Source organism: Balaenoptera acutorostrata, chromosome 2, assembly GCF_949987535.1.
Source record: "Balaenoptera acutorostrata chromosome 2, mBalAcu1.1, whole genome shotgun sequence".
In the NCBI taxonomy this organism is placed as follows: domain Eukaryota; kingdom Metazoa; phylum Chordata; class Mammalia; order Artiodactyla; family Balaenopteridae; genus Balaenoptera; species Balaenoptera acutorostrata.
Window position 1 is genome coordinate 179,887,733 of NC_080065.1, and position 24,612 is coordinate 179,912,344.

Here is a 24,612-nt window from a genome sequence, read left to right on the forward strand (position 1 = left end):
GGGGGTCAGCCTAGCTACCAGCTGTCTGTTGGTCTCCGCAGCTGTCTCCAAACCAGTGCCGGAGTCTGAGCCTTTCAGACCTCCCTGCAGGTGCAGCTGAAACCTTAGGTCTGACCCTAAGGATCCTGACCTTCCAAATGAACACCCCCTCTGTGCTCAGCCCCACAAAGAGCAGTCAGTCTGGGAGAGATGGAGCCAGACGGGTGGGGTCAGGACTGAGCCAGAGAAGAGACAGGGGCTGGAGCAGGGGAGGGAGATGCAGAGAGAGTGTGGACATTGCTGGAGGAGCCAAGAAGGATGAAAAGGGTCAGCAGATCTTTTTTTTTTTTTAATTTTATCTTTATTTATTTATATATATATTTTGGCTGCGTTGGGTCTTTGTTGCTGTGGGCGGGCTTTCTCTAGCTGCAGTGAGCAGGGGCTACTCTTTGTTGCGGTGCGCGGGCTTCTCACTGAGGTGGCTTCTCCTGTTGCGGAGCACGGGCTCTAGGCGCGCGGGCTGCAGTACTTGTGGCGCACAGGCTTAGTTATTCCGTGGCATGTGGGACCTTCCCCGACCAGGGCTGGCAACCCATGTCCCCTGCATTGGCAGGCAGATTCTTAACCACTGCGCCACCAGGGAAGCCCTGGGTCAGCAGATCTTGATGGCAAATACCACACAGAGTGATCTATGCTGTGATGGGAGGACTCCAGGCAGAGGACACCTACCCACCTGGGGGATGGGAGATGAGGTATCAAAGAAAGACTGGTCAGCAGAGCCTTCTGTAGAATCTACACCTACCTGGGAAGCTGAGCGTGGCTGGGAAAAAAAAATCCCAATTTTGCAGCTGGGTCTCAACAGCCCTTTTATTAGCCAATCACTATACAAAAGCATTTAACCAGTCCCTTGAATGTCCCTGGTTCTCTGCATCTCTGACTTTTGCCCCTCCACTGCCCAGTCACCACTGTGCGTGTCTCTCTGCAAGACTTAGATTGGGGGACAGAGTGGGGGAGGACTGTGTGAGCCACCACCTCATCAGCTGGGCATTTCCTGGTGCTGAAGGGGAATGAGGGCCTCTGTCTCCCTTCTCTGCCCTAGAATTCATCATGCAGGCTGCCCCCACTCCTGGCACTTTGGGGTACAGCCCTGTGGCCCCACTGCCATAGCAGGCATCCTGTTTGCAGGAAGTGGGGCCTTCCGGGCAGGACTGATGGGTGAGGTTTGGGCAAGGCACTGGGGATGAAGAAGGGAGTGGGTTTGACATCTTCTAACAGACAGCATCTCACATCTAGGTTATAAGCATCTTCGGACTGCAAACCTCAGAGTCAGCTTGGTCCCACCCACTCAGCAACATCCTGTTGACTCTTTTACAAAATTTCTTAAGTTGGGCCCCTCCTCTCCCTTTCTTGGTTCCCTGTCCTTTCTGGGACCTCGCCCCACCCTTCCCCAGATTGCACCAACCTCCCCTGCACACACACACACACACACACACACACACACACATCCCTCCACCCTGCATCAAAATGATGTTTTTTTAATTAAGGAGTTTTTAATACAGTTAATGAGTTTTAACTGTATTAATGATAATCAAAAGAAAACAGTTTTTTAAAATTCAAACAGCCCATGGGAATTCCCTGGCCGTCCAGTGGTTAGGACTCTGCGCTTTCACTGTGGTGGGCCCGGGTTCGATCCCTGATCAGGGAACTAAGACACAAGGGGTTTTTTTGGCTGCATTGCACAAGCTGCATGGTGCGGCCAAAAAAAAAAAAAAAAAAAAATTCAAACAGCCCAAGAGTGTGAAAAATCTGTCTTCCCCTCACTCGAAAATTCCTGTCCCCCCCAATTTGTTAACGTCTGTCTCCTTCCAGTGGTATTCTTAGCATATAAAAGCAGATAGGGGGGTTCCCTGGTGGCGCAGTGGTTGAGAATCTGCCTGCCAATGCAGGGCACACGGGTTCGAGCCCTGGTCTGGGAAGATCCTACATGCCGCGGAGCAACTAGGCCCGTGAGCCACAACTACTGAGCCTGCGCGTCTGGAGCCTGTGCTCCGCAACAAGAGAGGCCACGATAGTGAGAGACCCGCGCAGCGCGATGAAGAGTGGCCCCCGCTTGCCACAACTAGAGAAAGCCCCCGCACAGAAACGAAGACCCAACACAGCCATAAATAAATAAATAAATAAATCCCATTTAAAAAAAAAAAAAGTCATGTTCCTTGCTTTAAAAAAAAAAAAAAAAGAAACGTACGTTGGATAGGTGACTCATTCCACGCCGGTATACCCAATGCTCTCCATCCATCCTCCTGAAAACACGCACCTCTCCATCCTTAGACTACACCCGTTCCGGGTGTCCCGAGGACGGACAGTTGGCTTGCTTCCTGCCCTTGGCTATCTCAGCAGACCCATTGCAACGTCAGAACTAAGTGCATTGAAAATTTTGACGGCCACTGCCAATTTCCCTCCAAAGAGGAGGCCCTCTAAACACGACCTCTTCAAAAAAAAAAACCGCTGTTTATCCCCTTTCGAGGTATGGTGACGGGACTGGAGAGGATGAAGATGCTCATTTTGCAGAGGAGAACACAGAGGCCCGGGAAGATTTTAATCCTAGATCTCTGCGTGCAGATTCTTTGCACCCTATGACTGCCCTCGGCTTGCAAATCCGCCACGGCGCACGTTCCGCTGTCCAGGACAATCCCGGATCTCAGGCCCCGCCTCCTCGCGGAGCACTGTGCACAGGCCCCCTCCCCCATTCTCGCGAGAGCTGGGAGGCGAAAAATGGCGCCGACGTGAGCGTGAGCCCGCGGCCACCGAAGGAGTCGCCGCAGCCTTAGCTGGCGCCGCCGGAGTCGCGGGAACAAGAGCCCGAACCAGGCCGAGGATGGTGAGCGCGGCGCCGGGGACGCGGACGCGGCGAACCAGCGGGGACTGGCGGGGAGCGGCCCTGTTGCGCACATAGCCTCCGCCCGACCCCGCCCCCACATCCGGGCACTCGCCCGCCGCTGGCTATCACTCGGGGAGCACCCTGCCCCCTACTTCCGGGCCTGGTTTCGATTGGGCCACGCCCACAGGGCTCGGGCACCACCCCAGATCTTCATACGGCCGGGGCCCCAGCACTTCCAGTTCGCCTGCACAGCTCGAGCCCGGCTGGTAGATATAGCTCCATCCTGGAACACCCACTCGGCCACTACTGGCCCCTCCAGCAACTTCCTAGCCGCGCCCGGTTCAGAGCCCCGCCTTTACCCCGCCCACTCCCTCTGGGCCACGCCCCTGCCTTGTAGGGGCCTCCCACCTTTCCAAGTTAGGGTCAAAGGCATGCTTCTTTCATGTAGGTGATTCTTAGAAAGGTACCCCCTTCTACATTTGGAACAACTCCAAGCTCCCTCCCAGAGGATGGGGACACAGGAGGCAGGAGCTCAATCCACCCTCACCCCCTGCCACTCCTTAGGATGGGGGCTGACTGGGTGACGTCTCCGGGGCATTTGCTGCTTCAGGAATGCCCAGTGGTCTTGGCGGGGTGGAGGAGTTCCCCTGGCTGTCCCAGGCAGACCCTGGGCCCAGAGGGGTTCTCCCCACCTCTTCCTTCCACCAGGAGGAGGAAACCTCGGGTCCCAGCCCGGACATGCCGGCCACTGCAGAGCCCAGCTCCTGTGAGACCGACAAGGAGGTGTCCCCAGTTGTTGCTGCTGTAGCCACCTCCTCTTCCATGGGGGAGGAGCCAGGCTCTGACCAGGCAGCCACACCGCCAGTGTGGGAACGTGGAGGGCTTGGAGGGACCCAGCAGGGTGCCTCCCCAGCCCCAGACAGTGGCCATGCTGGCCCTGGACCCGGCCTTGGCCTGACCAGCACTGTCTCCGGAACCAGTGAGGACCTGCGGCCTCCCAGACGACGCCCACCACCAGGTGACCCGTGATGGGGCCTTCTGGGGGATCACAGGCCTGGAACGATATAAGTGAAGAATACAGAGTATCTCCAGACTTGGGGCCCATCTAGAGGGAATCACCACTTACTGAGCCCCAGGTGTATGCCAGGCTGTGGCTACAGTGAGGAGCCAGGCCAACTCAGCCCCAACCCTCTGTTGGGGGAGGCAGAGGGTGAAGGCCCCAGTAAGAGACCATAGCGTAATTGCAGCCCCATACATGCCTCTCTGGGGTAGAGCCCTGGACAGTGTGGATAGAGAAGGGACGGTGACACCCCCCTCCCCCCGCTTCTGTGCGTCCTGCAGGGAAGCAGATACCCTGCTCCAGCCCTGGCTGCTGCCTCAGTTTCCCAAGCGTTCGAGACCTGGCACAGCATCTGCGTACCCACTGCCCACCCACGCAGTCCCTGGAAGGTAGGGCCAGGGTAGGTGGTGGGGAGGCAGGTTAGGGCGGGAGGCAGGCAGAGCCGACTGGCCACCCCTCTCCACTCCTCTGTCCTTCATCCCTGCCCTGCCAGGCAAGCTCTTCCGCTGTTCCGCCCTGAGCTGCACCGAGACTTTCCCCAACATGCAGGAACTGGTGGCACACGGCAAGCTGCACTACAAACCCAATCGCTACTTCAAGTGAGACCCCGTCCACCCCCACCTCTGCTGGTGCTCGGTGACCGGGCAGCTCCCCCAGCACTGATTTGACAGCCACTACCTGGGGTCCGGGCTTTTCTCCCTTCCTAGTCCAGGGGGTTGGGTCGGGGAAGTGGGCGTGACCTAGGGCAAGCCTTGCCCTTAACCTGCCCAGAAGAGAGACTGGTCGCTAGAGCAAGTTCCAGGGACCCCGAGGGCGGGGCTTGGAAGGGGTTTGGGGGGGGGGACATACTTGGCGTGGCTCCGCCCAGCCCTCTACCTCCCAAGAGGAAAAGCGATCACCTAAGTCACAATTGAGACTTCCTTCCTCATCTTCCCAGGGCTCCGACCTGGAGGGGTCCGGAAGGGTCACGACCACAGTAGGGGGACGCTTAGGGCAAATTCCTCCCCCGCAGATGGGGGATCTGTTGTTTGGGCCCAGGCTCCCTTACCACCCTCGAGCGGCGGCTCCGCAGGTTACTACGGATAGGCCCCTCCCTTATCCCCCAGGAGACCCAGCCCAGCCCTGTGCCGCCCCCAGGTGTGAGAACTGCCTCCTGCGCTTCCGCACGCACCGCTCCCTCTTCAAGCACCTGCATGTTTGCGCCGAGCATGCGCAGAGCCCAGCCCCACCGCCACCCCCCGCCCTCGACAAGGAGCCACCAGCGACCGAGCGCCTCCCGGAGTCCGACCCTGCGTCGGCGCCTGGGCTACAGTTCCCGCTGCTCGAGCCGTTCACGACCCCTGCCCCTGCCCCCACCGGGCCCTTCCTGCCCTACTTGAACCCCGCGCCTTTTGGCCTAAGCCCTCCACGCCCGCGCCCCTTTCTGGCCGCCGCTCCCGGGCCGCCCGCCTCCAACGCCGCAGTCTGGAAAAAGAGCCAAGGTGAGTGTGGGGGCAGGGCCGCCTGAAGGGTGGGCTGGGCTCCTTCTGACTTCTGACCTTGACCCGCCCATTTACCGCAGGTGCCGGCGGCAGCCCGCGAAGACCCCAGGGCGGCTCCGATACGCCCTCAGGTGCGTGCAGGTGATCACCGGGGAGGGTGGAGGGGATTTCTCTCCTGCGCCCTGCGGGGCATAGGGAATACTGGGAGGCAGCGGTGCCCACCCCCTTCCCAGGTGGCCAGAAATGTCACCCCCGAAATACAGGATTTTGCCTTAAAAAATTACGGCCCCTGCTCTTTATCTGCGCCGGCGTTTCCGTGTAAAACTCTCACCCGGTTCCCGAGTCCTTCCCCCTACGTTGGTTCAGAGGATGGAAGAGGGGAACGCGGATAAGTCAAGTTTGGTGCCGCCAAATACATGGGGAAACGCCCGGGAGAAACGAATCAGCCGGTCCAGAGCCCTGGCGCCTGGGAGCTGATGGGGAGGCGGGGAGAAAGGTCCGACCCGCCCTCGCCCCGGTCCTCGCCCTCGCCCAGGGCCCGGGGCTGACGGCGTCCCGCCTGCCCGCAGGGCACGCGGCCCCGAGCCGCATCGTGTGGGAGCACACGCGCGGCCGCTACTCGTGCATGCAGTGCGCCTTCTCCACGGCCTCGCGGCCCGCCATGACCCTACACCTGGAGGACCACCGCCCCATCGCCCCCGCGGCCCCGGCGCCCGGGCAGCCGCGCCCCGACGCGCCGGCGGGTAAGGCCCGGGAGCGCGCGGGTGGGGAGGGCGGGGGCCCTGAGGCGAGGGGTGGGGCCGAGGCTCAGGCGCCCCCTCCTCTGCTCCACCCAGACCCGGCCCCGCTGGCACCCAAGGTGTCGCCGCTGCTGTCAGAGGGGGAGTGTCCGGTTTTCTCGCCGCTCTGAACCACGCCGCGTTGCGGGTGGGCTGTGGGTAGTTTTGTAATTTTAGAGGGGCCTGCGATGGGCGGGGTGGCGGGACAATAAAGGAGGCAGATGAGCCAGCCTGTGCTGTGTCTGGGTCCCATGCCCCTCCAGTGCAGTCCTGGGGCGCTCCCACCTCGGAAGGGGGCAGGCCTCCCCTCACAGCCCACCTGTGTCCCACCTCCCCTGTCAACCTCAACAGTGAGACAGCTGTAGGTGGTCCTCTGTCCTGTCCCACCACTTCCAGAAACCAGATGAGATGGAAGTTTCCAGTTTTATTTTAAAACTTCCAGGAGTCAGGAGTGCCCGCCCAGCTGGAGCCCCCCAGGTCCTGAGGCCAGCACTGACTCTCAGGGAGGTGACAGGGCGGTGGGGCAGTCCCAGCAGTAGAAGGGAGGTGCCAGGGCCCCCAGGGCTGGGCACTCTGGCAAGCCGGGGCTCAGGCCTCATCGTCCTCCTCCTCCTCACTGTCTTCGGCTGCCCACTTCCCCTTCTCCCCCTGCCACAGCTCTGAGGAGGAGGGTGGGTCAAGGCCAGCCCTGGAGAGCCTGTGCTCCCTCCCTTCTCACCTCACCCCCATATAGGTCCTCTTCTTCCTATCCTTCCTGGGAAGTCAGGCTGGGGCCAGAGTTCAAAATCTGGTCCCACACTGCTGTCACCAGAACTCTGAGGGTCAAGCCTCCAGGGTATGGAAGTCCCACGCGTTGCTGGCAGCCACTCCTCGGGGCCTGGCTTTACTTCCTGCATCTTGCTCCCTTCCAGCTCAGGCTTCAATCCCGCCCCCGTTCTGGAGCACCGGAGGCAACCCCCCACCCCTTCCCCCCAGGCTGAACACCTCTGGAAACAGGGGACTCTTCCGATCATGCTCCTCCCCTGCATAGTACCCCCACTGCTCCCCACAGCTCCCCTCAGCTCTCTGGATGAAGATCCTGTTCTCCTAGTAGCCCACAAGGCCCCATCTTGAACCTCTTCACCTCCTTTTCTCAGGACCACACTCAGCATCTGTCTCCTCTTCCTCCTGGGGAACATAGACATCCTGTGAGCAAGAACCCAAGGACCAGGTCCCCAGCCCCACCCGACCCTGTTTCACTCCTTATCTCCTCCATCTTCCAAGTCATCAGAGTTGTCCTCTATCTGCGGCCAGCAAGACACCAGTCATCCCCTGGGTGGAGTCCCCAGGCCTCATACCCCTCACTCACCAGCCTCCTATCTTCCCCTTGCCCCCCTTACCATCTTCCCCCTAGTCCTCCTCGGAATCTTCGTCCCCCAGCATGTTGGCCTCAGTCTCAGAGTTGAGCAGGGTCCCCATCATCGAAGCCATCCAGGTAGCCAAGCTCTGGTAACGACTCAAAATCCTGCTCCCGTTAGCGCAGCTGCTGTGACTCCTCGAAGTTGAACAGCTCCAAGTTCTGAAGGCCCTTCAGCTTCTCCTGGGAAGGGTAACAGGGAGATCTGGGCACCCTTTGGACGTGTCCCACCTGGACCCAGGAGCCGGCCTGCCCGCCTGCCTGCCCCACTGCCCTCAGCCTCACAAGGGGCTTCAGGGCTCCAGTGTCCTTGATGGGGTTGCAGCTGAGTCCCAGGTGGCTGAGGCCAGGCGTCCACTCCGCCAGCACCTCCAGGCCCCCACTGAAGCGGCTGTCACTCAGCACCCGCTGTAGGGCCAGACGGGCTGTCAGGGAACCCTGGGGCTCAGGCCCCCTGTGAGCTCCCCTCCCCCTTCTCAGCCAGAAGCCTTGGAACCACAGCTGGGTGATCCTGGGGAAGACTCAACCTCTCTGCATCTCACTTTCTTACTCCTTAAAATGAGTGTCATGAATGCTCATCCTTTGGAGTTCTTGTGAGGATTCAAAAGAGGGATGGGGAGAGAGGGAGGGGGCTTGGGAAATGTTCGCAGGTGGTTGACATCACTCCAACCACCAAGCCTGTGGCCGGCTGCCTGGGCCCTCTCAGGAACCTGGGGAGGAGGTGGGTCAAGGGGCCCACTTTACAGATAGAGAAGGTGAGGCTAGGAGGGTAAGCTGAGCCCTGACTCTAGCCGGGCCCGGTTCCAAGTCACTGATTCTGCACCACCCCAGAAGCGGGGCACCGTTACCACTGATGAGAAAACCCAGGCAGCGAGGCCCAAAGGGCACTCTCCCCTTTTCCTGCACTTACAAGGCTCCTAGACACCCTTGGGAATATGGCTCTAGGCCCACCCCTTCCTGCATCTTCAGGGCTTGGTGTTCCATCTCCAGGGTACCAGGGTCCCCCAGCCCCTGGACTTTTCCCCATCAAGCCCCTCATTCAGCCACCCCCGAATCTAGGCAGTGCCAGTTCCCAGTCCGTCAGGACCTTCCCAGAGAGACCCAGGTATCTTGGTCCAGGTACCTGCCCACCCCCCAACCGTGTCACCCACAAAGATGCAACAGCCCCTCCCATGGGTACAGTGTGTCCATAGTCCCCCGTGGGCCCCTCGCTGCCCTCTGGAGCAAGCTGAAATTGCCCTGAGGCCTAGGGAGTTGGGTCACTCTGAAAACTGCCCCCTACCCTCACCCCCTCCCAACTCCCATCCAACCTTTGTCTGCTCGCCTGGGAAGTCTTACTGCTCCCACTGTCCCTTCTGGGCTCCTGCAGCCCCTGACCTCCCTCTGGCCAACCAAGCTGGGGGCCCCACAGAGGGTCCCTCCACCCCACCCCAACTCCAGGATGCCTGAAAGCTGAGTCCTCTTAGGGCCCTGGCTCCGCCCAACAGAGGGCGCCCAAGAGTGTCGGTCTGAAGGGAGAATGAATGAGGGGCCCGCGCATCCAAGCAGGCACCCACCTTGCACAGCCGCCCCAGAGCGGGCAGGTTGGCCTGAGACTGCAGGCTCACGTTGAACAGGCTGAGCCGCTCCAGGACCCAGACCTCGTCATCATCCCCAGCCTCCTCCTCGGAGGCAGACCCACATCTGGAAATGTGACCCAGAGTGCATGTCTATCCGTTCAAGGCCAGGGATGCACAGGCACAGAGGCTCCAGAATCCCCAAGCTGTGCTCTTAAGAGCAGACACAGGCAGAGTCATTGCCGACTGCTGTCTGTGGCCTTCATGGCAGAGGCGAGTGAAGGGCTGCTGGGAATGCAATGCCCAGCCTCCGTCCCTGTCTCATCTGGATCTTTCTGGAAACTTCAATACGTCTTTGCTATTCTTGATGTGATCCTTGGACCAGCAGTATGGGCGTCACCTGGGATGTTTCAGAATCTGAGGCCCCACTTCAGACCCGAAGCACAACCCACACTTTCTCGGGGTCACAGGGTGACTTGTGGGCACCAGTGCTCCTCAGCTGCACACTAGGAATCCCCCTGAGGGTGTGTAAGAAATCCCCAGGCTCAGGCCACACCCCAGACCAATTAAGTCAGAATCTCCAGGAGCTTCTGTCTTTCTGTGAACTCCTCAAAGGATCCCGGTGGCGTAGCCAAACTGAGAATCGGGGCTCTGCACTCTCCCACTGGGTGTTTTCTCCCTTTCTCTGTGAGCCCAAGGTCACTGACCTCCTGGGGACCGAGCCCTGCCATCAGGGTCTCCCTTGTCTGGCCAGGCCTCGGGCCTCACACCCTGCACCCTCACAGCTCTGATCTTGCCTACCACCTTCAGCCCCTCTCTGCTGGCCTCCCAGCTGTCCCCATTTTCCTCCTCTTCTTGTCCTCTGGGAGCCTTGGACACCCACCACCCACCCACCACCAAACGTGCCATCCCACCTGGGCCCTCGGCCCGTGTTAGGTCTGCCCCTGTAACAGAGAAGTCCTAAGTCCTGCTCAGAGCTGGAAATCAGACTGCAGGGAAGTGTTGAAATGAGGAAGGCGGACTGAGGCAACAAGAGCCAGCAGGAGGGCCTCACCATTCAGGCTCGCTCGACTCCTGGGGTCTCACGGCCCAGAATTGGCCGTGCCCCTTCCCCGCTGAGAACTACCACTCCCCTCCTGCAGAGGCCCTGGGAGGGGTTGGCCTTGGCCTGCCTCTGTCGGCAGGAGGTTCTCAGGGCCTGGCATGAGTCCTTCCTGGAGTCCGGAGGTCAGCACACAGCAGGGCATGGGGTGGGAGTGAGGGGGCCAGCAGAGTCGAGAAACGAGTGGCTGTTGGGAGTCTGCTGAGAAATGATGCACAAAGTGCAGTGCAGGACAGGAATTCAAGAAGCTCCCAGCAGGACCTGAAGACAGGCTGGGGCTGTCCCCCGCCCCTTCCTCCTCTGCCCTCCCCGCCTGGCCAGTAGACCCCACCCCGCGGGGCCCGTGGAGCAGAAGCTAGTCACTTCCTGAAGGGCAGCGGCCCTGGCTCAGGTCCCACTCGCCCTGTGGCCTGTCACCCGCCTGCAGCCATGGTGAGTGAGCCCCCCAGCCCTGGGAGAGCCCCCCCCCACTGGCCGGAGGCAAGGGGTGCCATGGGTGGAAATTGGAAGGCATATTCCAAGAGCGGGGCGGCAGAGGGGCAGGCAGGTTTTCGGGGTTGTGACGGACAAACGCCCAGAGGTAGGAGGCAGGCAGGACCCACCTCCGGGGCAGCTCAGGCTCTCGAGGGGCCTGTAGCAGAGGCTGAGGCTGCGACTAGAAGGGGGACGGGTGCCACTGCCCAGACGACCCCCCCTCCCTCCCCCCATGAATAGCAACCTGATAACAGGCAGCCAGGGTGAAGGGCAGGGCCTTCCTGGGGGCAACAAAGTGGGTCACGCACATGCTGCCTGCCCCCACCCCAGCAGCGCCCCAAGGCCTGACCTGCTGACCCCGACTTCTCTGGCCCCCTGGGTCACCTGGGAGCCCTGCCCCAAGCCACCGGGTAGGGGGGCTTCCACAGAGGCGTCTCAGGCCCCGGCACCTTTCCTTGTTCTCCGGATCAGGGCAGAGTGAGGCACAGGCAGGGGCAAAGTCCCCGAGGTCGTACCCTTCCCCTCCCCGGTCTCCTCGACCCCAGGTGAAGCCAGGCCTGGGAGCTGTGGCAGGGCCACCTCTGGGGTGACTTGTCGGTCAGAGCAGGCCTGGCCTACTGGTGCCTCTCCTGTGTCCGTGACCAAGGATGTGGGGCTGGTCAAGACCGTACCTGGGACGGACTTCCTGTGCCAGGGCTGGTGCACGTGCCCATGCTCGGGGGCCTGCCTGCCGGTCCTGGTGGGCATCCCTGACCATCAGCCGGGTGTCTGGGACTGTGGGGCCCTGCCCTCAGGTTTGCCTCCAGGTCTCTCAGTGTCTCTCCACGTGCGTCTGTGTGAGAACGTGATGGTCAGACCGCATATGCCTGTCTCTGTGTCCTGTACATTCTTTATTTCAACAAATGATGACTGAGCAGCTTAGCGCAGGCCAGGCACTGGGAAGACAGCAATGCACGAGACAAGCTGCTGCCCTCGGGGCACTGACGGTCCACAGGGGCTGGGGAAAGGAGGAGGAGAGAGACCAAAACAAAACAAAAAATCCCACAAATAGTCAAGACACATTTAAAAAACAAGTATTGGAACTTCCCCAGCGGTCCAGTGGTTAAGACTCTGCACTTCCAATGCAGGGGGCGTGGGTTCAATCCCTGGTCAGGAGAACTAAGATCCCACATGCCATGCGAGGCATGGCCACCGCCCCGCCCCTCCAAAAAAAACAAGTATTAAGTAAAATAAATAGAATGATACAAGGTAGCAGGTACTAACTAAGAGAAACATCAGGCAGGTTGGGGAGGATAGAGAATACTGGGAAGGGGGAATCCAATCTTCTCTTTTTAATTAGGGTGGTCTGGGAGGAAGGCCTCTCTAATAAGGAATATGGGAGCAGAGACCTGGAAGAGGAGGAGGGGAAGGAGAACCATGCGGTGGGGAGAGTGTCCCAGGCAGAGGGCAGGAGATGGGAGGAGGGGAGGCCAAGGTGACTGGGTAGGAGAGGTCGACTCTACCGTTCAGGGCCTTTGTGAGATTTTTTTTTTTTTTTAATTTATTCGGCTGCACTGGGTCTTCGTTGCGGCACGCGGGATCTAGTTCCCTGACCAGGGATCGAACCCGGGCCCCCCTGCGTTGGGGGTGCAGAGTCTTGGCCACTGGACCGCCAGGGAAGTCCCTCGTGAGATCTTTAGCTTCTACTGTGGGGAAATGAAGGAACACGGCCAGATTTTGAGCAGAGGTGCACAAACCGACTCAGGGTTAACAGGTCTCCTCCGGCTGCTGTGAGGGGGCTGACCAGGGATGGGGGCGCGGGGTCGGGGTGGGGGCGGGGGGAGCAGGAGACCAAGGAGGAGCCTATTAAATGATCCAGGCAACAGGGGATGCTGCCTTCCCCAGGCGGGTTCCTCTGGGCCAGGACAGTGGTGCAGGCGGTGAGAAGCGGTTGGATTCCGGATGTATTTTGAAATGAGAAAAGAAGGGCGGGGGACGGAGGAGGAGCTCGAGGACGCTCCCCTGGCTGAGGGGGCGGGGCGGGCTGTGGGAGCAGCAGGCCCCAGGGGCCCCAGGAGCTCGGGTCCAGAGGGGGGTTGAGGCTGGGTGCGCATCCTGGTCCTGAGTGGTGAGGTCAAAGGGTGTGGTAGTTTAGGAGAGCCTGGGACTCACCGGGAGGCTAGAGACACAAAAACGTGGGAGTCTATGGCCAACAGAGATGGCGGCCAAAGGCAGAAGGTGGGGGAGAGGAGCTAACTGAGCAGAAGCCAGGGGTAGGGGGTGCGTGTCCGTGACCATGTCCGCCTGTCCCACGTCCGTCTCTCCACCACCCGCATGTGTCTGAGTCCCTGCCTGACTCCGTGTCCCCTAGGGGAGTCATCAGGACTTTCGGAGCCTTCAAGCAAAGTTCCAGGCCTCTCAGCCCGAGACCGGCAAACTCCCCAAAGTATCCCCGAAGCCCGAGTTCAACAAACTCCTCAAAAAGTTTCCACAGCCTGAGCTCGGCGAGCACCCCAAGAAGCACCCCCTGCCCGAGTTCACTAATCTGCCCAAGAAGCCCTGCAAACTTGAGTTCAGTGAACTCTCCAAGAAGGTCCCACAGCTCAAGGCCACTCCATTCCCCAGCAAGCCCCTGCAGCCTGAGCTCAGCCACGGCCCCAGGCCCCCCATAGGGCCCAAGTTCGGTGCATTCCCCAGGAAGTCCCAGCAGCCTGAGTCCAATGAGGCCACCCTGAAGCCCCCCCAGCCTGAGTTCAGTACCGTTCCCGAGAAGCCCCCGCAGCCTCCAGTCAGTGGTCTCCCTGAGAAGTCCCTGCCGCAGCCCGAGTCCACTGAGGTCCCCCCAACGCCCCCTTCAAAGCCTGAGTCCAGTGAGCCCCAGCCCCACTCCTCACAGCCCAACTTCAGTACAGCCCCCGGAAAGATGCCACAGCCTCCGCTGAGTGACCTCCCCGAGAAGCCCCTGCGGCCCGAGTGTGGTGACCTCCCCAGGACGTCCTCGGGGCCCGAGTGCAGCCTGCTCCCCAAGGAGTTTCTGCAGCCCGAGTGGCGGGGGCCGCCCTGCAACTTCTCGCAGCCCAAGCCCAGCTCTCTGCCCAGGAAGCGTCCGCAGGCTGAGTTCCTCGGTGACCTCCCTAGAAAGCCTCCACTCCCTGGCTCCCGTTCAGAGAGCTCACTGCCCACTGCCGTTGCAGGCTCCAGCCCTAGGTTTCCACTCAGCCCAGGGTTTGGAGCCAGGCAGCAGAGATCAGGAGCCCTCACTCGCGGTGGAGGCTCGAGGCTGGGCCTCAAGCCTGGCCACCCACCCCGGCGGAGGCCTCTGCCCCCGGTCCACAGCCTGGGCGCCCCTCCAGCCAAGCCCCCACTTCCCCCAGGCCCCAGGGACGTCCAGAGATTTCGGAGGACCTTGGCAGCAGGCACAGGTGGGTGAGGGCGGCCCAGGCAGAAAGGAGGGGGTGGAGGCTCCCCGGCAGTGCCCGCCTCCCTGCCTCCCTGCCTCCCTCCCTGCCTCCCTCCCGTTCTCATCTCTCCACAGCTCTGACGAGGAGCTCTTCTGCCGGCCTCCTCCACTTCCGGGCTCGACAGCCTGAAGACATCCCACAGTGAGTGTGGGGAGTCACGGGGTGCAGGCGTGGGTCACGGGACCGAAAGAGGCCCTCATCTCAGGTATCCCCGCAGGGACCCAGATGAGGCCTACGAGCTGTACGATGACGTGGAGCCCACAAACAACTCCAGACCCAGCCCCAAGGGCAGAGGTTTGTTGGTGACGGGGCCGGGCCCTCAGCCAGACCAGTCTGCCAAGGCACCTGGGGAACATTTGTCACAAGGGTGTGTTCTGCCATGTTGCTAGCGTGAGGCCAAGTGGCAATCCATATCCCTGATGGATTGAAAGCAGCGCCAGGGGACGAAGCAGAGAGGAGGAGGGGCCTTTCAGAAAGGTCCCGCCAGCTCCTGGTGGGCGGAACAATGTGAGTAAGGGCGGCCCAGAGGCCGGCAGCCTGACCAGGGTGTAGCCAGGGCAGGGGTGTGGGCCAGGGTGGTGACAGAAGACGTGGAGAGCAGTGGAAGAATCGGGTACAAAGCAGAAAGAGGACTTAGTGGTGCATCACCAGGGACAAGAGCAAGCGAGCTCATGACAGGGATGAGGCCCAAAAGTTGAGTCTGCACCTGAGTAAGGGACCCATGGTGTTGGAGGTGCCTGAGGGATGTCCAGGCAGGACTTGGGCCTGAACTCAGAGGCAGGGGCTGGAGACAGGGTGTGGCCGACCCTCCAGGTCTGCAGTCCCAGGCAACTCTCTCTCTCTGTGCTCTGGGTTTCCAAGGACCCTTCTTCTCTCCCTTCCACACCTCTGCTCCTGGAGAGCAGGATGAAGGCCAAGCAGGCCCAGCCCAGGGATGATGCATTCACCAACCTCATGTGAAAACACCAACGGCTCCCATACCAGCACTTCACCGAATGAGCACAGCCCACCACCCCCGAGGCAGTGTCCTGCCCATTTTACAGGAATGGAAGCTTGAGGACAGGAGAAGTGACTTGCCCCAGGTTGCACAGCCGATACACAGGAGCCCAGACCCTAGGCTCCCAGGCTGCTTCCCTGCCCTGTCTTTGGAAGGGTCTCCTGCAGGGGAACGTTTCATCAGAGGTGCCTTTGGGATCCCCAGCTACCGCTCCCTCCTCACCAGCCCACCCTCCAAAGTCTGCTGCCTCTACAGCTGTTACTCCTTCCCCAGCCCCTTCTGCTTCTCCTGGGCTTTCCCCAGGGGCTGCTTGCAACACCCGTTAGCACAGAGCTTCCTGACAGGGCCCCTCCTGCTTCCGCTCCAGTTAGGCTCTGTGGCTTGGGTCTGGGGGGCCACTCTTGGGGATGTGGACGTGGGGAGGGAGCACCTCTGGCCACTCCACTTCCAGCAGCTCCGCAGGCATGGCCCACCCCTTCCCCTTCCCCAACCCCAAGTAGACCAGGCACATCCCTCCCTCTGCTCACCGTCCCAGCCACTGGACAGCCGCCAGTCATTCTTCAAGGTTCTGACCCCATACCACATGCTTCCCCCGATCTCCCCCTTCTCGAGACACTAAGTGGGGCTCACTGATTGTCCCAAAGGCAGCTTTGCCCTTCTCAAGTCTGTCCCCAGCTGGAAGGACTCTGGGCTCCTCCCTCCCACTCTCTGCCTCACTCAGAGCAGTGGCGGCTCCACTAGAGGCTCCCTGCACAGCTGGGGGCTCCTCTGGAGGGGCCGGGCCCAGCTCTTTCTCAGGAGCTGAGGGTAGCGTGCTCAGGATCACACTGCCAGGAAGCTGGGGACACAGGGCACCAGGGTCTGCCCCACACTGCCGTGCCCAAGGCTGTGCTCTCTGGCTGTGGCAGGTCTGTAGGGGCCCTGGGGTGAAGTCAAGACTGCTCCCAGCCAGGTGACCATCTCCGGCCTGGGCAGCCTCTGGGTGGCACCGTTACCCGAGCACCACCCAGCTGAGGCTGGAGGCAAACTCAGGGTCTGAAGGGGTGGAAGGGCACCATGCAGATGCCCCTCGGGCAGCTTGATGGAAGGGTCTGCTAGCCTAGAAATGTCCAGAGCAGCACTTCAAGTCATTCAGAGAGGACTGCAAAAAGCTGGGGGCTTCAGGTTCTGGATCCTTCACTCGTGTTCAAAAGGCTCTCACTGTAAGCCACACCCTTGGCCAGCAGGGCTCATACCTGGAAAGCTGGTCATTTGCGGGGTAGTCAGTCCTCACCTGGGAGACCCCTCACAGTCCGGTCTCATCATCAGCCAGGCCAGGCAAGAGCCCCAGCCCAACAGCCCCTTCTCAGAGGCGGACTTCTTTTGCTTCTAGGAAATATTTTTCTTCGCCTTATTTTTTGACCCAAATCTCATCACTCCCAGAACCCCACCTGCTGTACGAGGCAGGTGTGAAATGGCCTCAAAAGCCTACAGAGAAATCCTGCCTCTACCATTTAACAGCTGGGTGACCTGGGGCAGGCTGTGTTACCTCTCTGAACCCTTACGTCCTCCTCGGCAAGCAACTTGGGATGACGGTCGAGACAGCTGAAATGAGTGGTAACAGTTTCTGCCATGCCTGGCCTGCGACAGGAGTTAAGAAAATGAAAGGCAATCCACTAGAACTCACAACTCATGAGAAAGGCCTGGGCAGCGGGGTGGGGAGGGGACCAAGGTCCTGAGAACTGACAAGGGAAAGAGCAGGCCGCCAGATTCAGAGGCCGAACCAACGGTCCCTGCCCTAACTCAGCATTCTGACTGTCCCAGATGAAGTGCTGTCTACCCAGCAACCCCCCAGGAGGCTACCTCAAGACCAAGAGCCCAGGTACCAGAGGGCAAAGGGAGTGGGGCAGGGTGGGGCTGAGTTCTGGGAGAACGGTAAAAGGGGGTCCCTGAGGAGCACGTCTTGCTCACGAGCACCCAACTCCCCGGGGGGTTCAGGAAGAAGGGCCCCCAGCCACAGCAGTTGCTGCCCACGGACCTGAAGTCTCTGAAGCAGATCCGAAAGGCAGAGAAAGCTGAGCGGGAGTTCCGGAAGAAGTTCAAGGTGTGAACCCCAAGCAAAGCAAGAGTCCTGGGAGGGCTGGGCTCAGCCCCAGTTGACCAAAGCCCCACAAATTCCATCCTCAGAAAGAAGCCAGGGGTCCTCGGGGTGGCAGCATGACCAAAAGCTCTAATGTCTTCCTCCCCAGTTTGAGGGGGAGATTGTGATTCAGACAAGGATGATGATCGACCCCAACGCCAAGACCCGTCGCGGGGGTGGCAAGCACCTGGCGATTCGGCGTGGGGAGATCCTGGAGGTGATCGAGTTCACCAGCAAGGAGGAGATGCTGTGCCGGGACACCAAGGGCAAGTGTGAGTGAGCCCAGCAGGGGCAGCCCTGGGAAGACGACCACCACCAGGGAGGGCGGACAACTCACCCACCCCTGCTCTCTCCTTGCAGATGGCTACGTGCCCAGAACAGCTCTACTGCCCCTGTGAGTGCTGGCCCTGATGGGGTCGGGGATTTAGGGGGGAGGGGTGGGGTGACCCTTACTGACCTTAACTGTGCTCTCAACCAGGGAAACAGAGGTGTATGATGACGTCGGTTCCTGGGGTATGTATGTGGATGCTCCGGGTGGGCTGGAAGGGACTCCAGCGTCGGGGGGGGGGGGGGGGGGGGGGGCGGTGGGGAAGGTCCCATCCCACTCCGCCAGGGGCTGCTGGCTACCTGCTCATGGGGCAAGGGTCACTGGAAGTCACCCCTCCTCGGCAGATCCTGTGGCTAACCAACCATTCCCCGGGGGACGATAAGGCCTACAGGGGTGGGGACCCAGGACAACCCACCAATCCAGCCACCTCTTAACCGACGGAGCCCTGGATCCGTTTGGCCATCACAGAACTGCCCAGGCTCCTGTCTGACCACCGACACAGACCACATAAAGCCCCTCTTTTAAAGCAATTCCTGCTTCTTGTCTTTTCTTTCCCTCCTGATGGGCACCACACAGTGGAGCCATGATCAGACACTTGGGGGAATCTGTGGGGTCAACCCCCTCCTCCAGGGTCTCACCCCTCAAGTATAAAGGCCAGAAAGGAGAAAAGTAGGGCAGGGGAAGGTAGCAAGGGAGCTGGCACCTTGCTAGACTTTGAGGTGGGAGTCCCCGTGATGGTACCCCGTGTCAGCCGCCAGCCAGAGTGAAGACCCTCCACATCCAACGTGACAAGCAGCAGCTGCAGCTCCTCACACACTACAGCCCAAGTGGACTTACGTATGAGATCACATCTTGGGGGGAATGTGACCCAGTTCTGATAAGAGTCCAGGTATCAAGTTCAGCCTACACCTCTGACAGGACAAAATATGCTCAGAAACTCACCCTACTTGGTCTGTTTTAGTGAAGAAACGCTGCTATGGACTGAACGTTTGTGTCCTTGCTGCCAAAAACAATTCCTGCGTTGAACACCTAACCCTCAACGTGATGGTACTAGGAGGTGGGGCCTTTGGGGAGGGGATTAGGTCGTGGCGGCAGAGCCCTCATGAATGGGATTCGTGCCCCGACAAAAGAGGTCTGAGAGAGTTCCCTGGCAGGCCAGTGGTTAGGACTCTGCACGCACTTTCACCACTGAGGGCCCGGGTTCAACCCCTGGTGGGGAAACTAAGGTCCCACAAGCTGCGCGGCGCAGCGAACAAATAAAGCTAAAAAATTATTTTTTAAAAAAATAAATAAAAGAGGTCTGAGAAAGTTCCCTGGCCCCTTCTGCCATGTGAGGTTACAGCTAGAAGGTGTCATCCACGAACTAGGACCGGGCCCTCACCAGGCACTGAATCTCCCAGCGCTTTGATCTTGGACTTCTCAGCCTCCAGAACTGTGAGAAACAAATGTTTGTTACAGCAGCCGGAGCAGACTGAGACAAAAGTCTAACTGGAAACGAGCCTGATGCAGCATCTGTGCCCCACAGAACTGCACCAGGGGAGACAGGATGGCTCTGACAGCCGAGTGCACCATTAACCGGCCCTGGGGGATTGAGGTCCACTCAGGATTCCGTTTCCACAACAAGATTTTTCTGAAATGGCTGGGGCCAGTGGCCTCCCACCCCAAGGGTCCACAGCTCCAAGGGTAGAAAGGAGACTGAGCAGCTCTAGCTCCCCCAAACTCTGGGCAGTTACCCCACAACACACACGCAAAAGCAAGCAGCTTTCAGGAACTGGTATTTATTATCAAAGTCATATTCGATGTCAACAAGATGCCACAACTACAAAAAAAATTGCGCACATTGCAATCTCAATGCAAACAGTCAAATGGAACCCCAGTCATTAAAAAAGTAATTCAAATTACCCCAAAAAGCAACTGAATTTTTTAAACATCTTTATACATCCAGCCAACAAATTAAAATGGTTAACAAGAAAAAATACAAATTCAGAGGTCTGGTATCGATGTTTAAAAAAGGCAACTGCTTAAGCATTTCTATCGATTCGAACATCAATCTCTCGGCCACTCAGCTTCATCCCATTCATCATCCGGCAGGCTCTCTCAGCCACCTCTGGCGACTCAAACTTAACCACACCGCACCCCTTGGACTTCCCATTCTCCATCTTGATGTCGGCATACAGCACGTGGCCTGGGCACAGGGAGGGAAGAAGAGACCACAACTCATCAGGCAAACCCAGAGCTCAGCCTCAGTCTGGGCTCCACTCAGTCCAGATCACCTGTTGGATTTCGGTTGACAGAGTCAAAAGGGAGAGTGGCCCTCGCGCCTGGCGCACAAATGCTCAGAACACAGCGGCTGGAACCTAGCTACTACGGCCCTCAGCCACGTTGCCATTCTTCTGCCAACGGGACAACAATCTGACCCGTGATAAGCATTCCTGGCGGCTTCAAATGCACACCTTTACTCTCAAGAGTTATAAAAAGACGCTGTGTGAAGCCAGCTTTATAGGCAAATTTTACAGAGGCCTCACTTTTAATACACTGCTCCACCGCATTTACAAGGCCAATGCCAATACCATGGACACTTATGTACTGTCCAAATACAAGCTTTGTAATAATTGGCAAGCAGGTTACACATATTCATTCAAGCTCCGGTTAAGCATCCAGGTATGTGTCAAGCACCATGGAAACAATCTACAAGGGAAGAGCCACAGAAACACAGGGCCAAGAACACACAGTGTAACCGGTGCTGGCACCCACAATTCTAGGGCCATCAACTCTGCTTGAGAGGTCAACATCCTGGAGGGCTTCTCACAGGAAAGTTCTAAAACAGCTTAGGGTGACATTAAGTCATACAGGGGATCGTAGTTTGGGTTTTCTCTTGCCAGCAGAGGGACACCTCTGGGCATCTGTGGCAGGGGGGAAGTGACATGATCCAATTTGACTTTTCAGAATATCTACTACAACTTGGGAACTAAGGAGTGGGGAAAGAGGACAAGAACGGGGCAAGAAGGCAGGCTATGGCTCAACAGTTGACCCGAGAGAAGAACCAGGAGAAGCAGCAATAGTGGTGAAATCTGAGTCACTGCAGCAAAAGGAAATGAGAAAACACTGAGGAAGCCTTGATCCAGGGAGCCACCCAGACCTCTGGATTAGGGCTGGGGCTCCCAACTTGACACGGTTAAAAGAAAAGAGGTGGTAGGCGTGAGGGGCAGGGCTTAACCCGGAGACAACTTCTTTTTGGCCACAAAGTGACCCTTCCAGAATGGCTGCCTGGTGTGCCAGGAAACCTCAATCAGAGACCCTTAGCTTCATCGCACACAAGCTACTGTGTGCCCAGAGCCTGTGAAACCTCACCCAAGGGACCTGCTGGGCGAGTGCTCTCTGAGGGGCAAACCAATGGTGCTATTGTGGAAAACAACCTTGTCTCAGATGTATTTAATTTAGCTTTGTCACTTAGAAGCCATGTGACCCTGGGAACATGACTTGGCCTGACTGTAAAATGGGGACAACACTACCTCCTTTCAAAAACCAGAAGAGGGAAAAAAAGAGAAAACCAAAGATGAAATGAGAACACAGGTGAAAAAGTATCTGACACATAAAAGGAAACTCAACAACCTGCTTGAATATTTGCACAGGCAGAAAAATGGCAAGTCCCATCCATCCTCCAGAGTCATGGAAGGCGTCTGTGAAGACTAGGATGGAAGCCTAGCTGCATGAGTCCAATGCAGCACCAACAAGCCACAACACAAGGAAGCACCTAGAAAGCCTCTCAAATACTTACCACATTCGTTGAACTTGTCTTTTAGCATCTTCCATGTAAAATCAAATGGGAGCTGAGGGAGAAAAAGGAGACTGGTGAGTGATTCAACCAAATCCTAATGCACAAACATCAATTGTCTCAGAGTGCCTTTAAAACTTATTACACAAGAGAAACTGGCTGACCTTCACACTGAGATGATCAGCAGAGAACAAAACGAGTCTGTCTGGGTGAGGTTCTAAACTAGCACAGCAAGTTCACTCCCTCCTGTCTGCATCTGTCTGTGGGAGCACCATGCACGGAGCAGAACACACAGCTGCCTGTGGTGAGCAGCCCACAGAACCACTGAATAGTAGCTGAAGGTGGTCAATCTGGTAAAGATAATTCAGATACAGCCTTTCGCCCCCACCCCCGAACTGTTGTGCCATGTCATTTAGCAGCTCATCAAGCTGAGAGTTCAAGAAACTCAAGTTCTTCAGATCACTGTCTTTTCCATCCAGTAGTCAGAGAAGCCTAGGATTTCACAAAACCCACTATTTCTGCTGCACGAGTATCATGAGCTCTCACATTCCCTCCTCATTCTACCAACACCAAACTTTGGGGAAAGTGGTTCAAAGGGCCCTTGCACGCTACTCAGCTCTCCCTCTGACTTCGACCTGCTACCACTCGGTCCTGCCCCCTCCTCCCTTGTGCATACGACCCCTGAGAAGTTCCTGAACAGCCACTTACATTTCTCACAAATATCTGGCAGGCCTTCCTGGCCACCCCAGGAGCATGGCCTCCAGCTCCACCAAAGGAACCTGCGAAGCTTCCTCCAAAGTTGCCACGCTCCATCTCGATGGCACGGTCAAAGCTGGCACCGCCACCACCACCCATGGCCAGGCCCATGCGCTCAATGCCAGCGCCCAGGGCCGGGCCCATGGCGGGACCCATGCGCTCCAGGCTGTTGGCGCCCATGCGCTCCAGGCCCATGCGCTCCAGACTGTTGGCGCCCATACGCTCCAGGCCCATGCGCTCCAGGTTGTTGGCGCCCATGCGCTCCAGGCCGGTGGCCATGCGATCCATCACAGGGCCCATGCGCTCCAGGCCTGCCCCCATGCCTGCGGGCACCATGCGCTCCATGCCCAGGCCCATGCGCTCGATGGCAGGGCCCATTCGCTCCACGCCAGAGCCCATGCGCTCGATGGTCTGGCCCACACGGTCAATGGGTGTGGCCATACGCTCCAGGCCAAAGCCCATGCCGGCACCCATGCGCTCCACGCCAGAGCCGATGCGCTCCATGGTCTGGCCCATGCGCTCGATGCTGGAGGCCATGTGGTCGAGGCCCAGCGGACCCATGCGCTCGATGCCGGAGCCCATGCGCTCGACTGAGCCCATGCGGTCCATGACCAGGCCCATGCGCTCAATCTCGGAGCCCACACGATCCATGCCGTGGCCCAGGCCTGCACCCATGCGCTCCATGCCGGCACCCCCAATGCGGTCAATGCCGGGGCCCATCCTCTCAATTCCAGGGACACTGCCTCCGCCTCCACCTAAAACAGAGACACAAAATGTGTCAGGCGTATGTCAGGTACTTGAGGATCTGTGTGCACACGATGCCAGGAGGGTTCCCTGGGTGCAGAGGCCTAGGCACTTCACAAGCTCAACCACGGTTCAGAAATTTTAAGTCCCACAATAAGTTATCATTAGATACCCTGCAAATGTTGACAACTGTTAAAGCTGGGTAGTGAGTACATCATTCTTCCTACTTCTGTGCCACAGTTAATTTCCATAATAAAATTTAAAAAGGGAAAAAACCCACCCCGAGGACTTTGATCAACAATGTTCTCCATGTTACTTTGAAAGTGCTAATACTTGTGACAAGCTTTGTGAGCAACAGGCATCAACTCCTTGAGAACTCTGCAGTTTCCCCACCACCAGACATTGATAAAGGCTCTGGGGGGCCGGGCGCAAGGGACAGAAACCCCACACTCAGATGGTCACCCGACATAATGGATTACATGGATTATAACGGGGACAATTAAAATTGCTCACAACCTCTATCCTCTCCCAACTTGTCCCTCTACAATGCCCTGCTGGTAACCAGTCTGGCTGCATTTCCTTAGCACCTCCACGGCATAGGTAAGTTATTACACAGCCATGTAATCAGGAAGAGATAAAGAAAACAAACACCAACACCAATACAGATCCTCACGAAAAAATGAACACAGCCAGCCACTTCTAGGGAACCTTACTCTGTCACGGAAACCGCCAACCGACTTTGCCGTGTGTAACTTTGCTAGCTTTGGAGGAAAAAAAGCTGATGGCACTGCAGAGTAGATTCAGTAAGAGGCCTGGGATCAGTCCCTCACTGTCACGGTTCAGCTGGACACACACTGGCAGGTCAGCAGTGCACAGCCGACCCTGTGATGCTTGCAATTCTGGAGAAGGAGGGTCTGGCTCCACCACCAAGGCCACTGGCCACCAAGTTTTTCCACATGCAGAGCCCGAGGGTCCCCCTCACTCAAGCTTCACCATCACCACCTGCCTCTGAAAAATGGGCAGCTGAGCCCTCAGCCAGCCCATTACTGAATCAAGCAGCCCAGGCCAAGATGCAAATTCAAGAAGAGGAAATTCAGCCGTTTCTTTGATTCTCTAACTGACCAAAGCCATGACCTTGCATGAGTCATGCCACTTCTCGGTGACTGTTTCCTTGGCTGAATAACAGTGCACCAAGTGGCAAAATATAAACACAATTTTAAGAATATTAAGCTTTCACAGCAGAAATATCTCAGAAACTATAAAATGTAAGAGACCTAGAGAGGGTGGGTAGCATACCCAAAAGTACCAAAAATGAGGGTGACACTCCAGATGCCAATAGCAGCAGAGAACTAGGAAGAAACGGTACCCACGTGGAGTTCTAGAATCAGCCCACCACAGAAATGAATCCAGCAAGTGGAGTTACCAAGGAAATGCCAAGATGCTCAGAGCCATGAGAAAAAAAAAAAATCAGACTGAATTAAGTACATTTAGTTTTAGGTACCCCTTAAAAAAAGTGTATTAATGGGAGAATATATTCCAAAATATTTACAGCATTCATCACAGGGCAGTGAGATTTCAGGTATTTACTTTCTTCATAATGTTCTGAATTTTTGTGAGTACATGTGTACATAGTAAACATATGTTATGATTAGGTGGTGTACACTTTTATAATCAGGTAAAATATTTACTTTTAGCAATTTACAATTTTATAGTACTAGAAACAAGAAAGCCCCCAGATTACATGGACA

At 57.7% G+C, this 24,612-nt stretch overlaps 3 protein-coding genes and 1 long non-coding RNA gene across 15 annotated transcripts in view; 2 read left to right on the plus strand and 2 right to left on the minus strand.

Moving 5' to 3' along the window:
- Window positions 1–2,736: 2,736 nt before the first annotated feature.
- ZNF414 (zinc finger protein 414) lies at window positions 2,737–6,406 on the plus strand. Its single transcript, XM_057540638.1, has 8 exons — window positions 2,737–2,857; window positions 3,566–3,875; window positions 4,199–4,306; window positions 4,411–4,516; window positions 5,055–5,398; window positions 5,479–5,529; window positions 5,968–6,141; window positions 6,235–6,406. Exons 1-8 carry the CDS (start codon window positions 2,855–2,857, stop codon window positions 6,306–6,308), a joined length of 1,170 nt encoding a protein of 389 aa, XP_057396621.1. The 5' UTR covers window positions 2,737–2,854; the 3' UTR covers window positions 6,309–6,406.
- Window positions 6,407–6,588: 182 nt separating this feature from the next.
- LOC130707243 (uncharacterized) lies at window positions 6,589–11,681 on the minus strand. Its single transcript, XR_009007141.1, has 3 exons — window positions 11,377–11,681; window positions 7,557–7,756; window positions 6,589–7,344 (listed from the first exon to the last, which is right to left on the minus strand). It is a non-coding gene; the product is annotated as an uncharacterized LOC130707243 (long non-coding RNA).
- On the plus strand, window positions 10,376–18,080 carry PRAM1 (PML-RARA regulated adaptor molecule 1). Its single transcript, XM_007169035.2, has 10 exons — window positions 10,376–10,663; window positions 13,056–14,106; window positions 14,220–14,286; window positions 14,363–14,439; window positions 16,946–17,003; window positions 17,120–17,225; window positions 17,371–17,533; window positions 17,622–17,655; window positions 17,740–17,774; window positions 17,934–18,080. Exons 1-10 carry the CDS (start codon window positions 10,661–10,663, stop codon window positions 17,969–17,971), a joined length of 1,632 nt encoding a protein of 543 aa, XP_007169097.1. The 5' UTR covers window positions 10,376–10,660; the 3' UTR covers window positions 17,972–18,080.
- Window positions 18,081–19,351: 1,271 nt separating this feature from the next.
- The window catches only part of HNRNPM (heterogeneous nuclear ribonucleoprotein M), a 175,351-nt gene continuing 170,090 nt past the window's right edge, over window positions 19,352–24,612 (minus strand). For 11 of the 12 annotated variants that reach the window (XM_057539796.1, XM_057539793.1, XM_057539789.1 and 8 more), the window contains 3 exons: window positions 22,073–22,875; window positions 21,368–21,419; window positions 19,352–19,774 (listed from right to left, as the gene is read on the minus strand). In XM_057539796.1, coding sequence (XP_057395779.1) covers window positions 19,611–19,774; window positions 21,368–21,419; window positions 22,073–22,875 — 1,019 coding nt within the window. In that variant the 3' untranslated portion in view covers window positions 19,352–19,610. The other variant, XM_057539794.1, reaches the window with a different exon arrangement.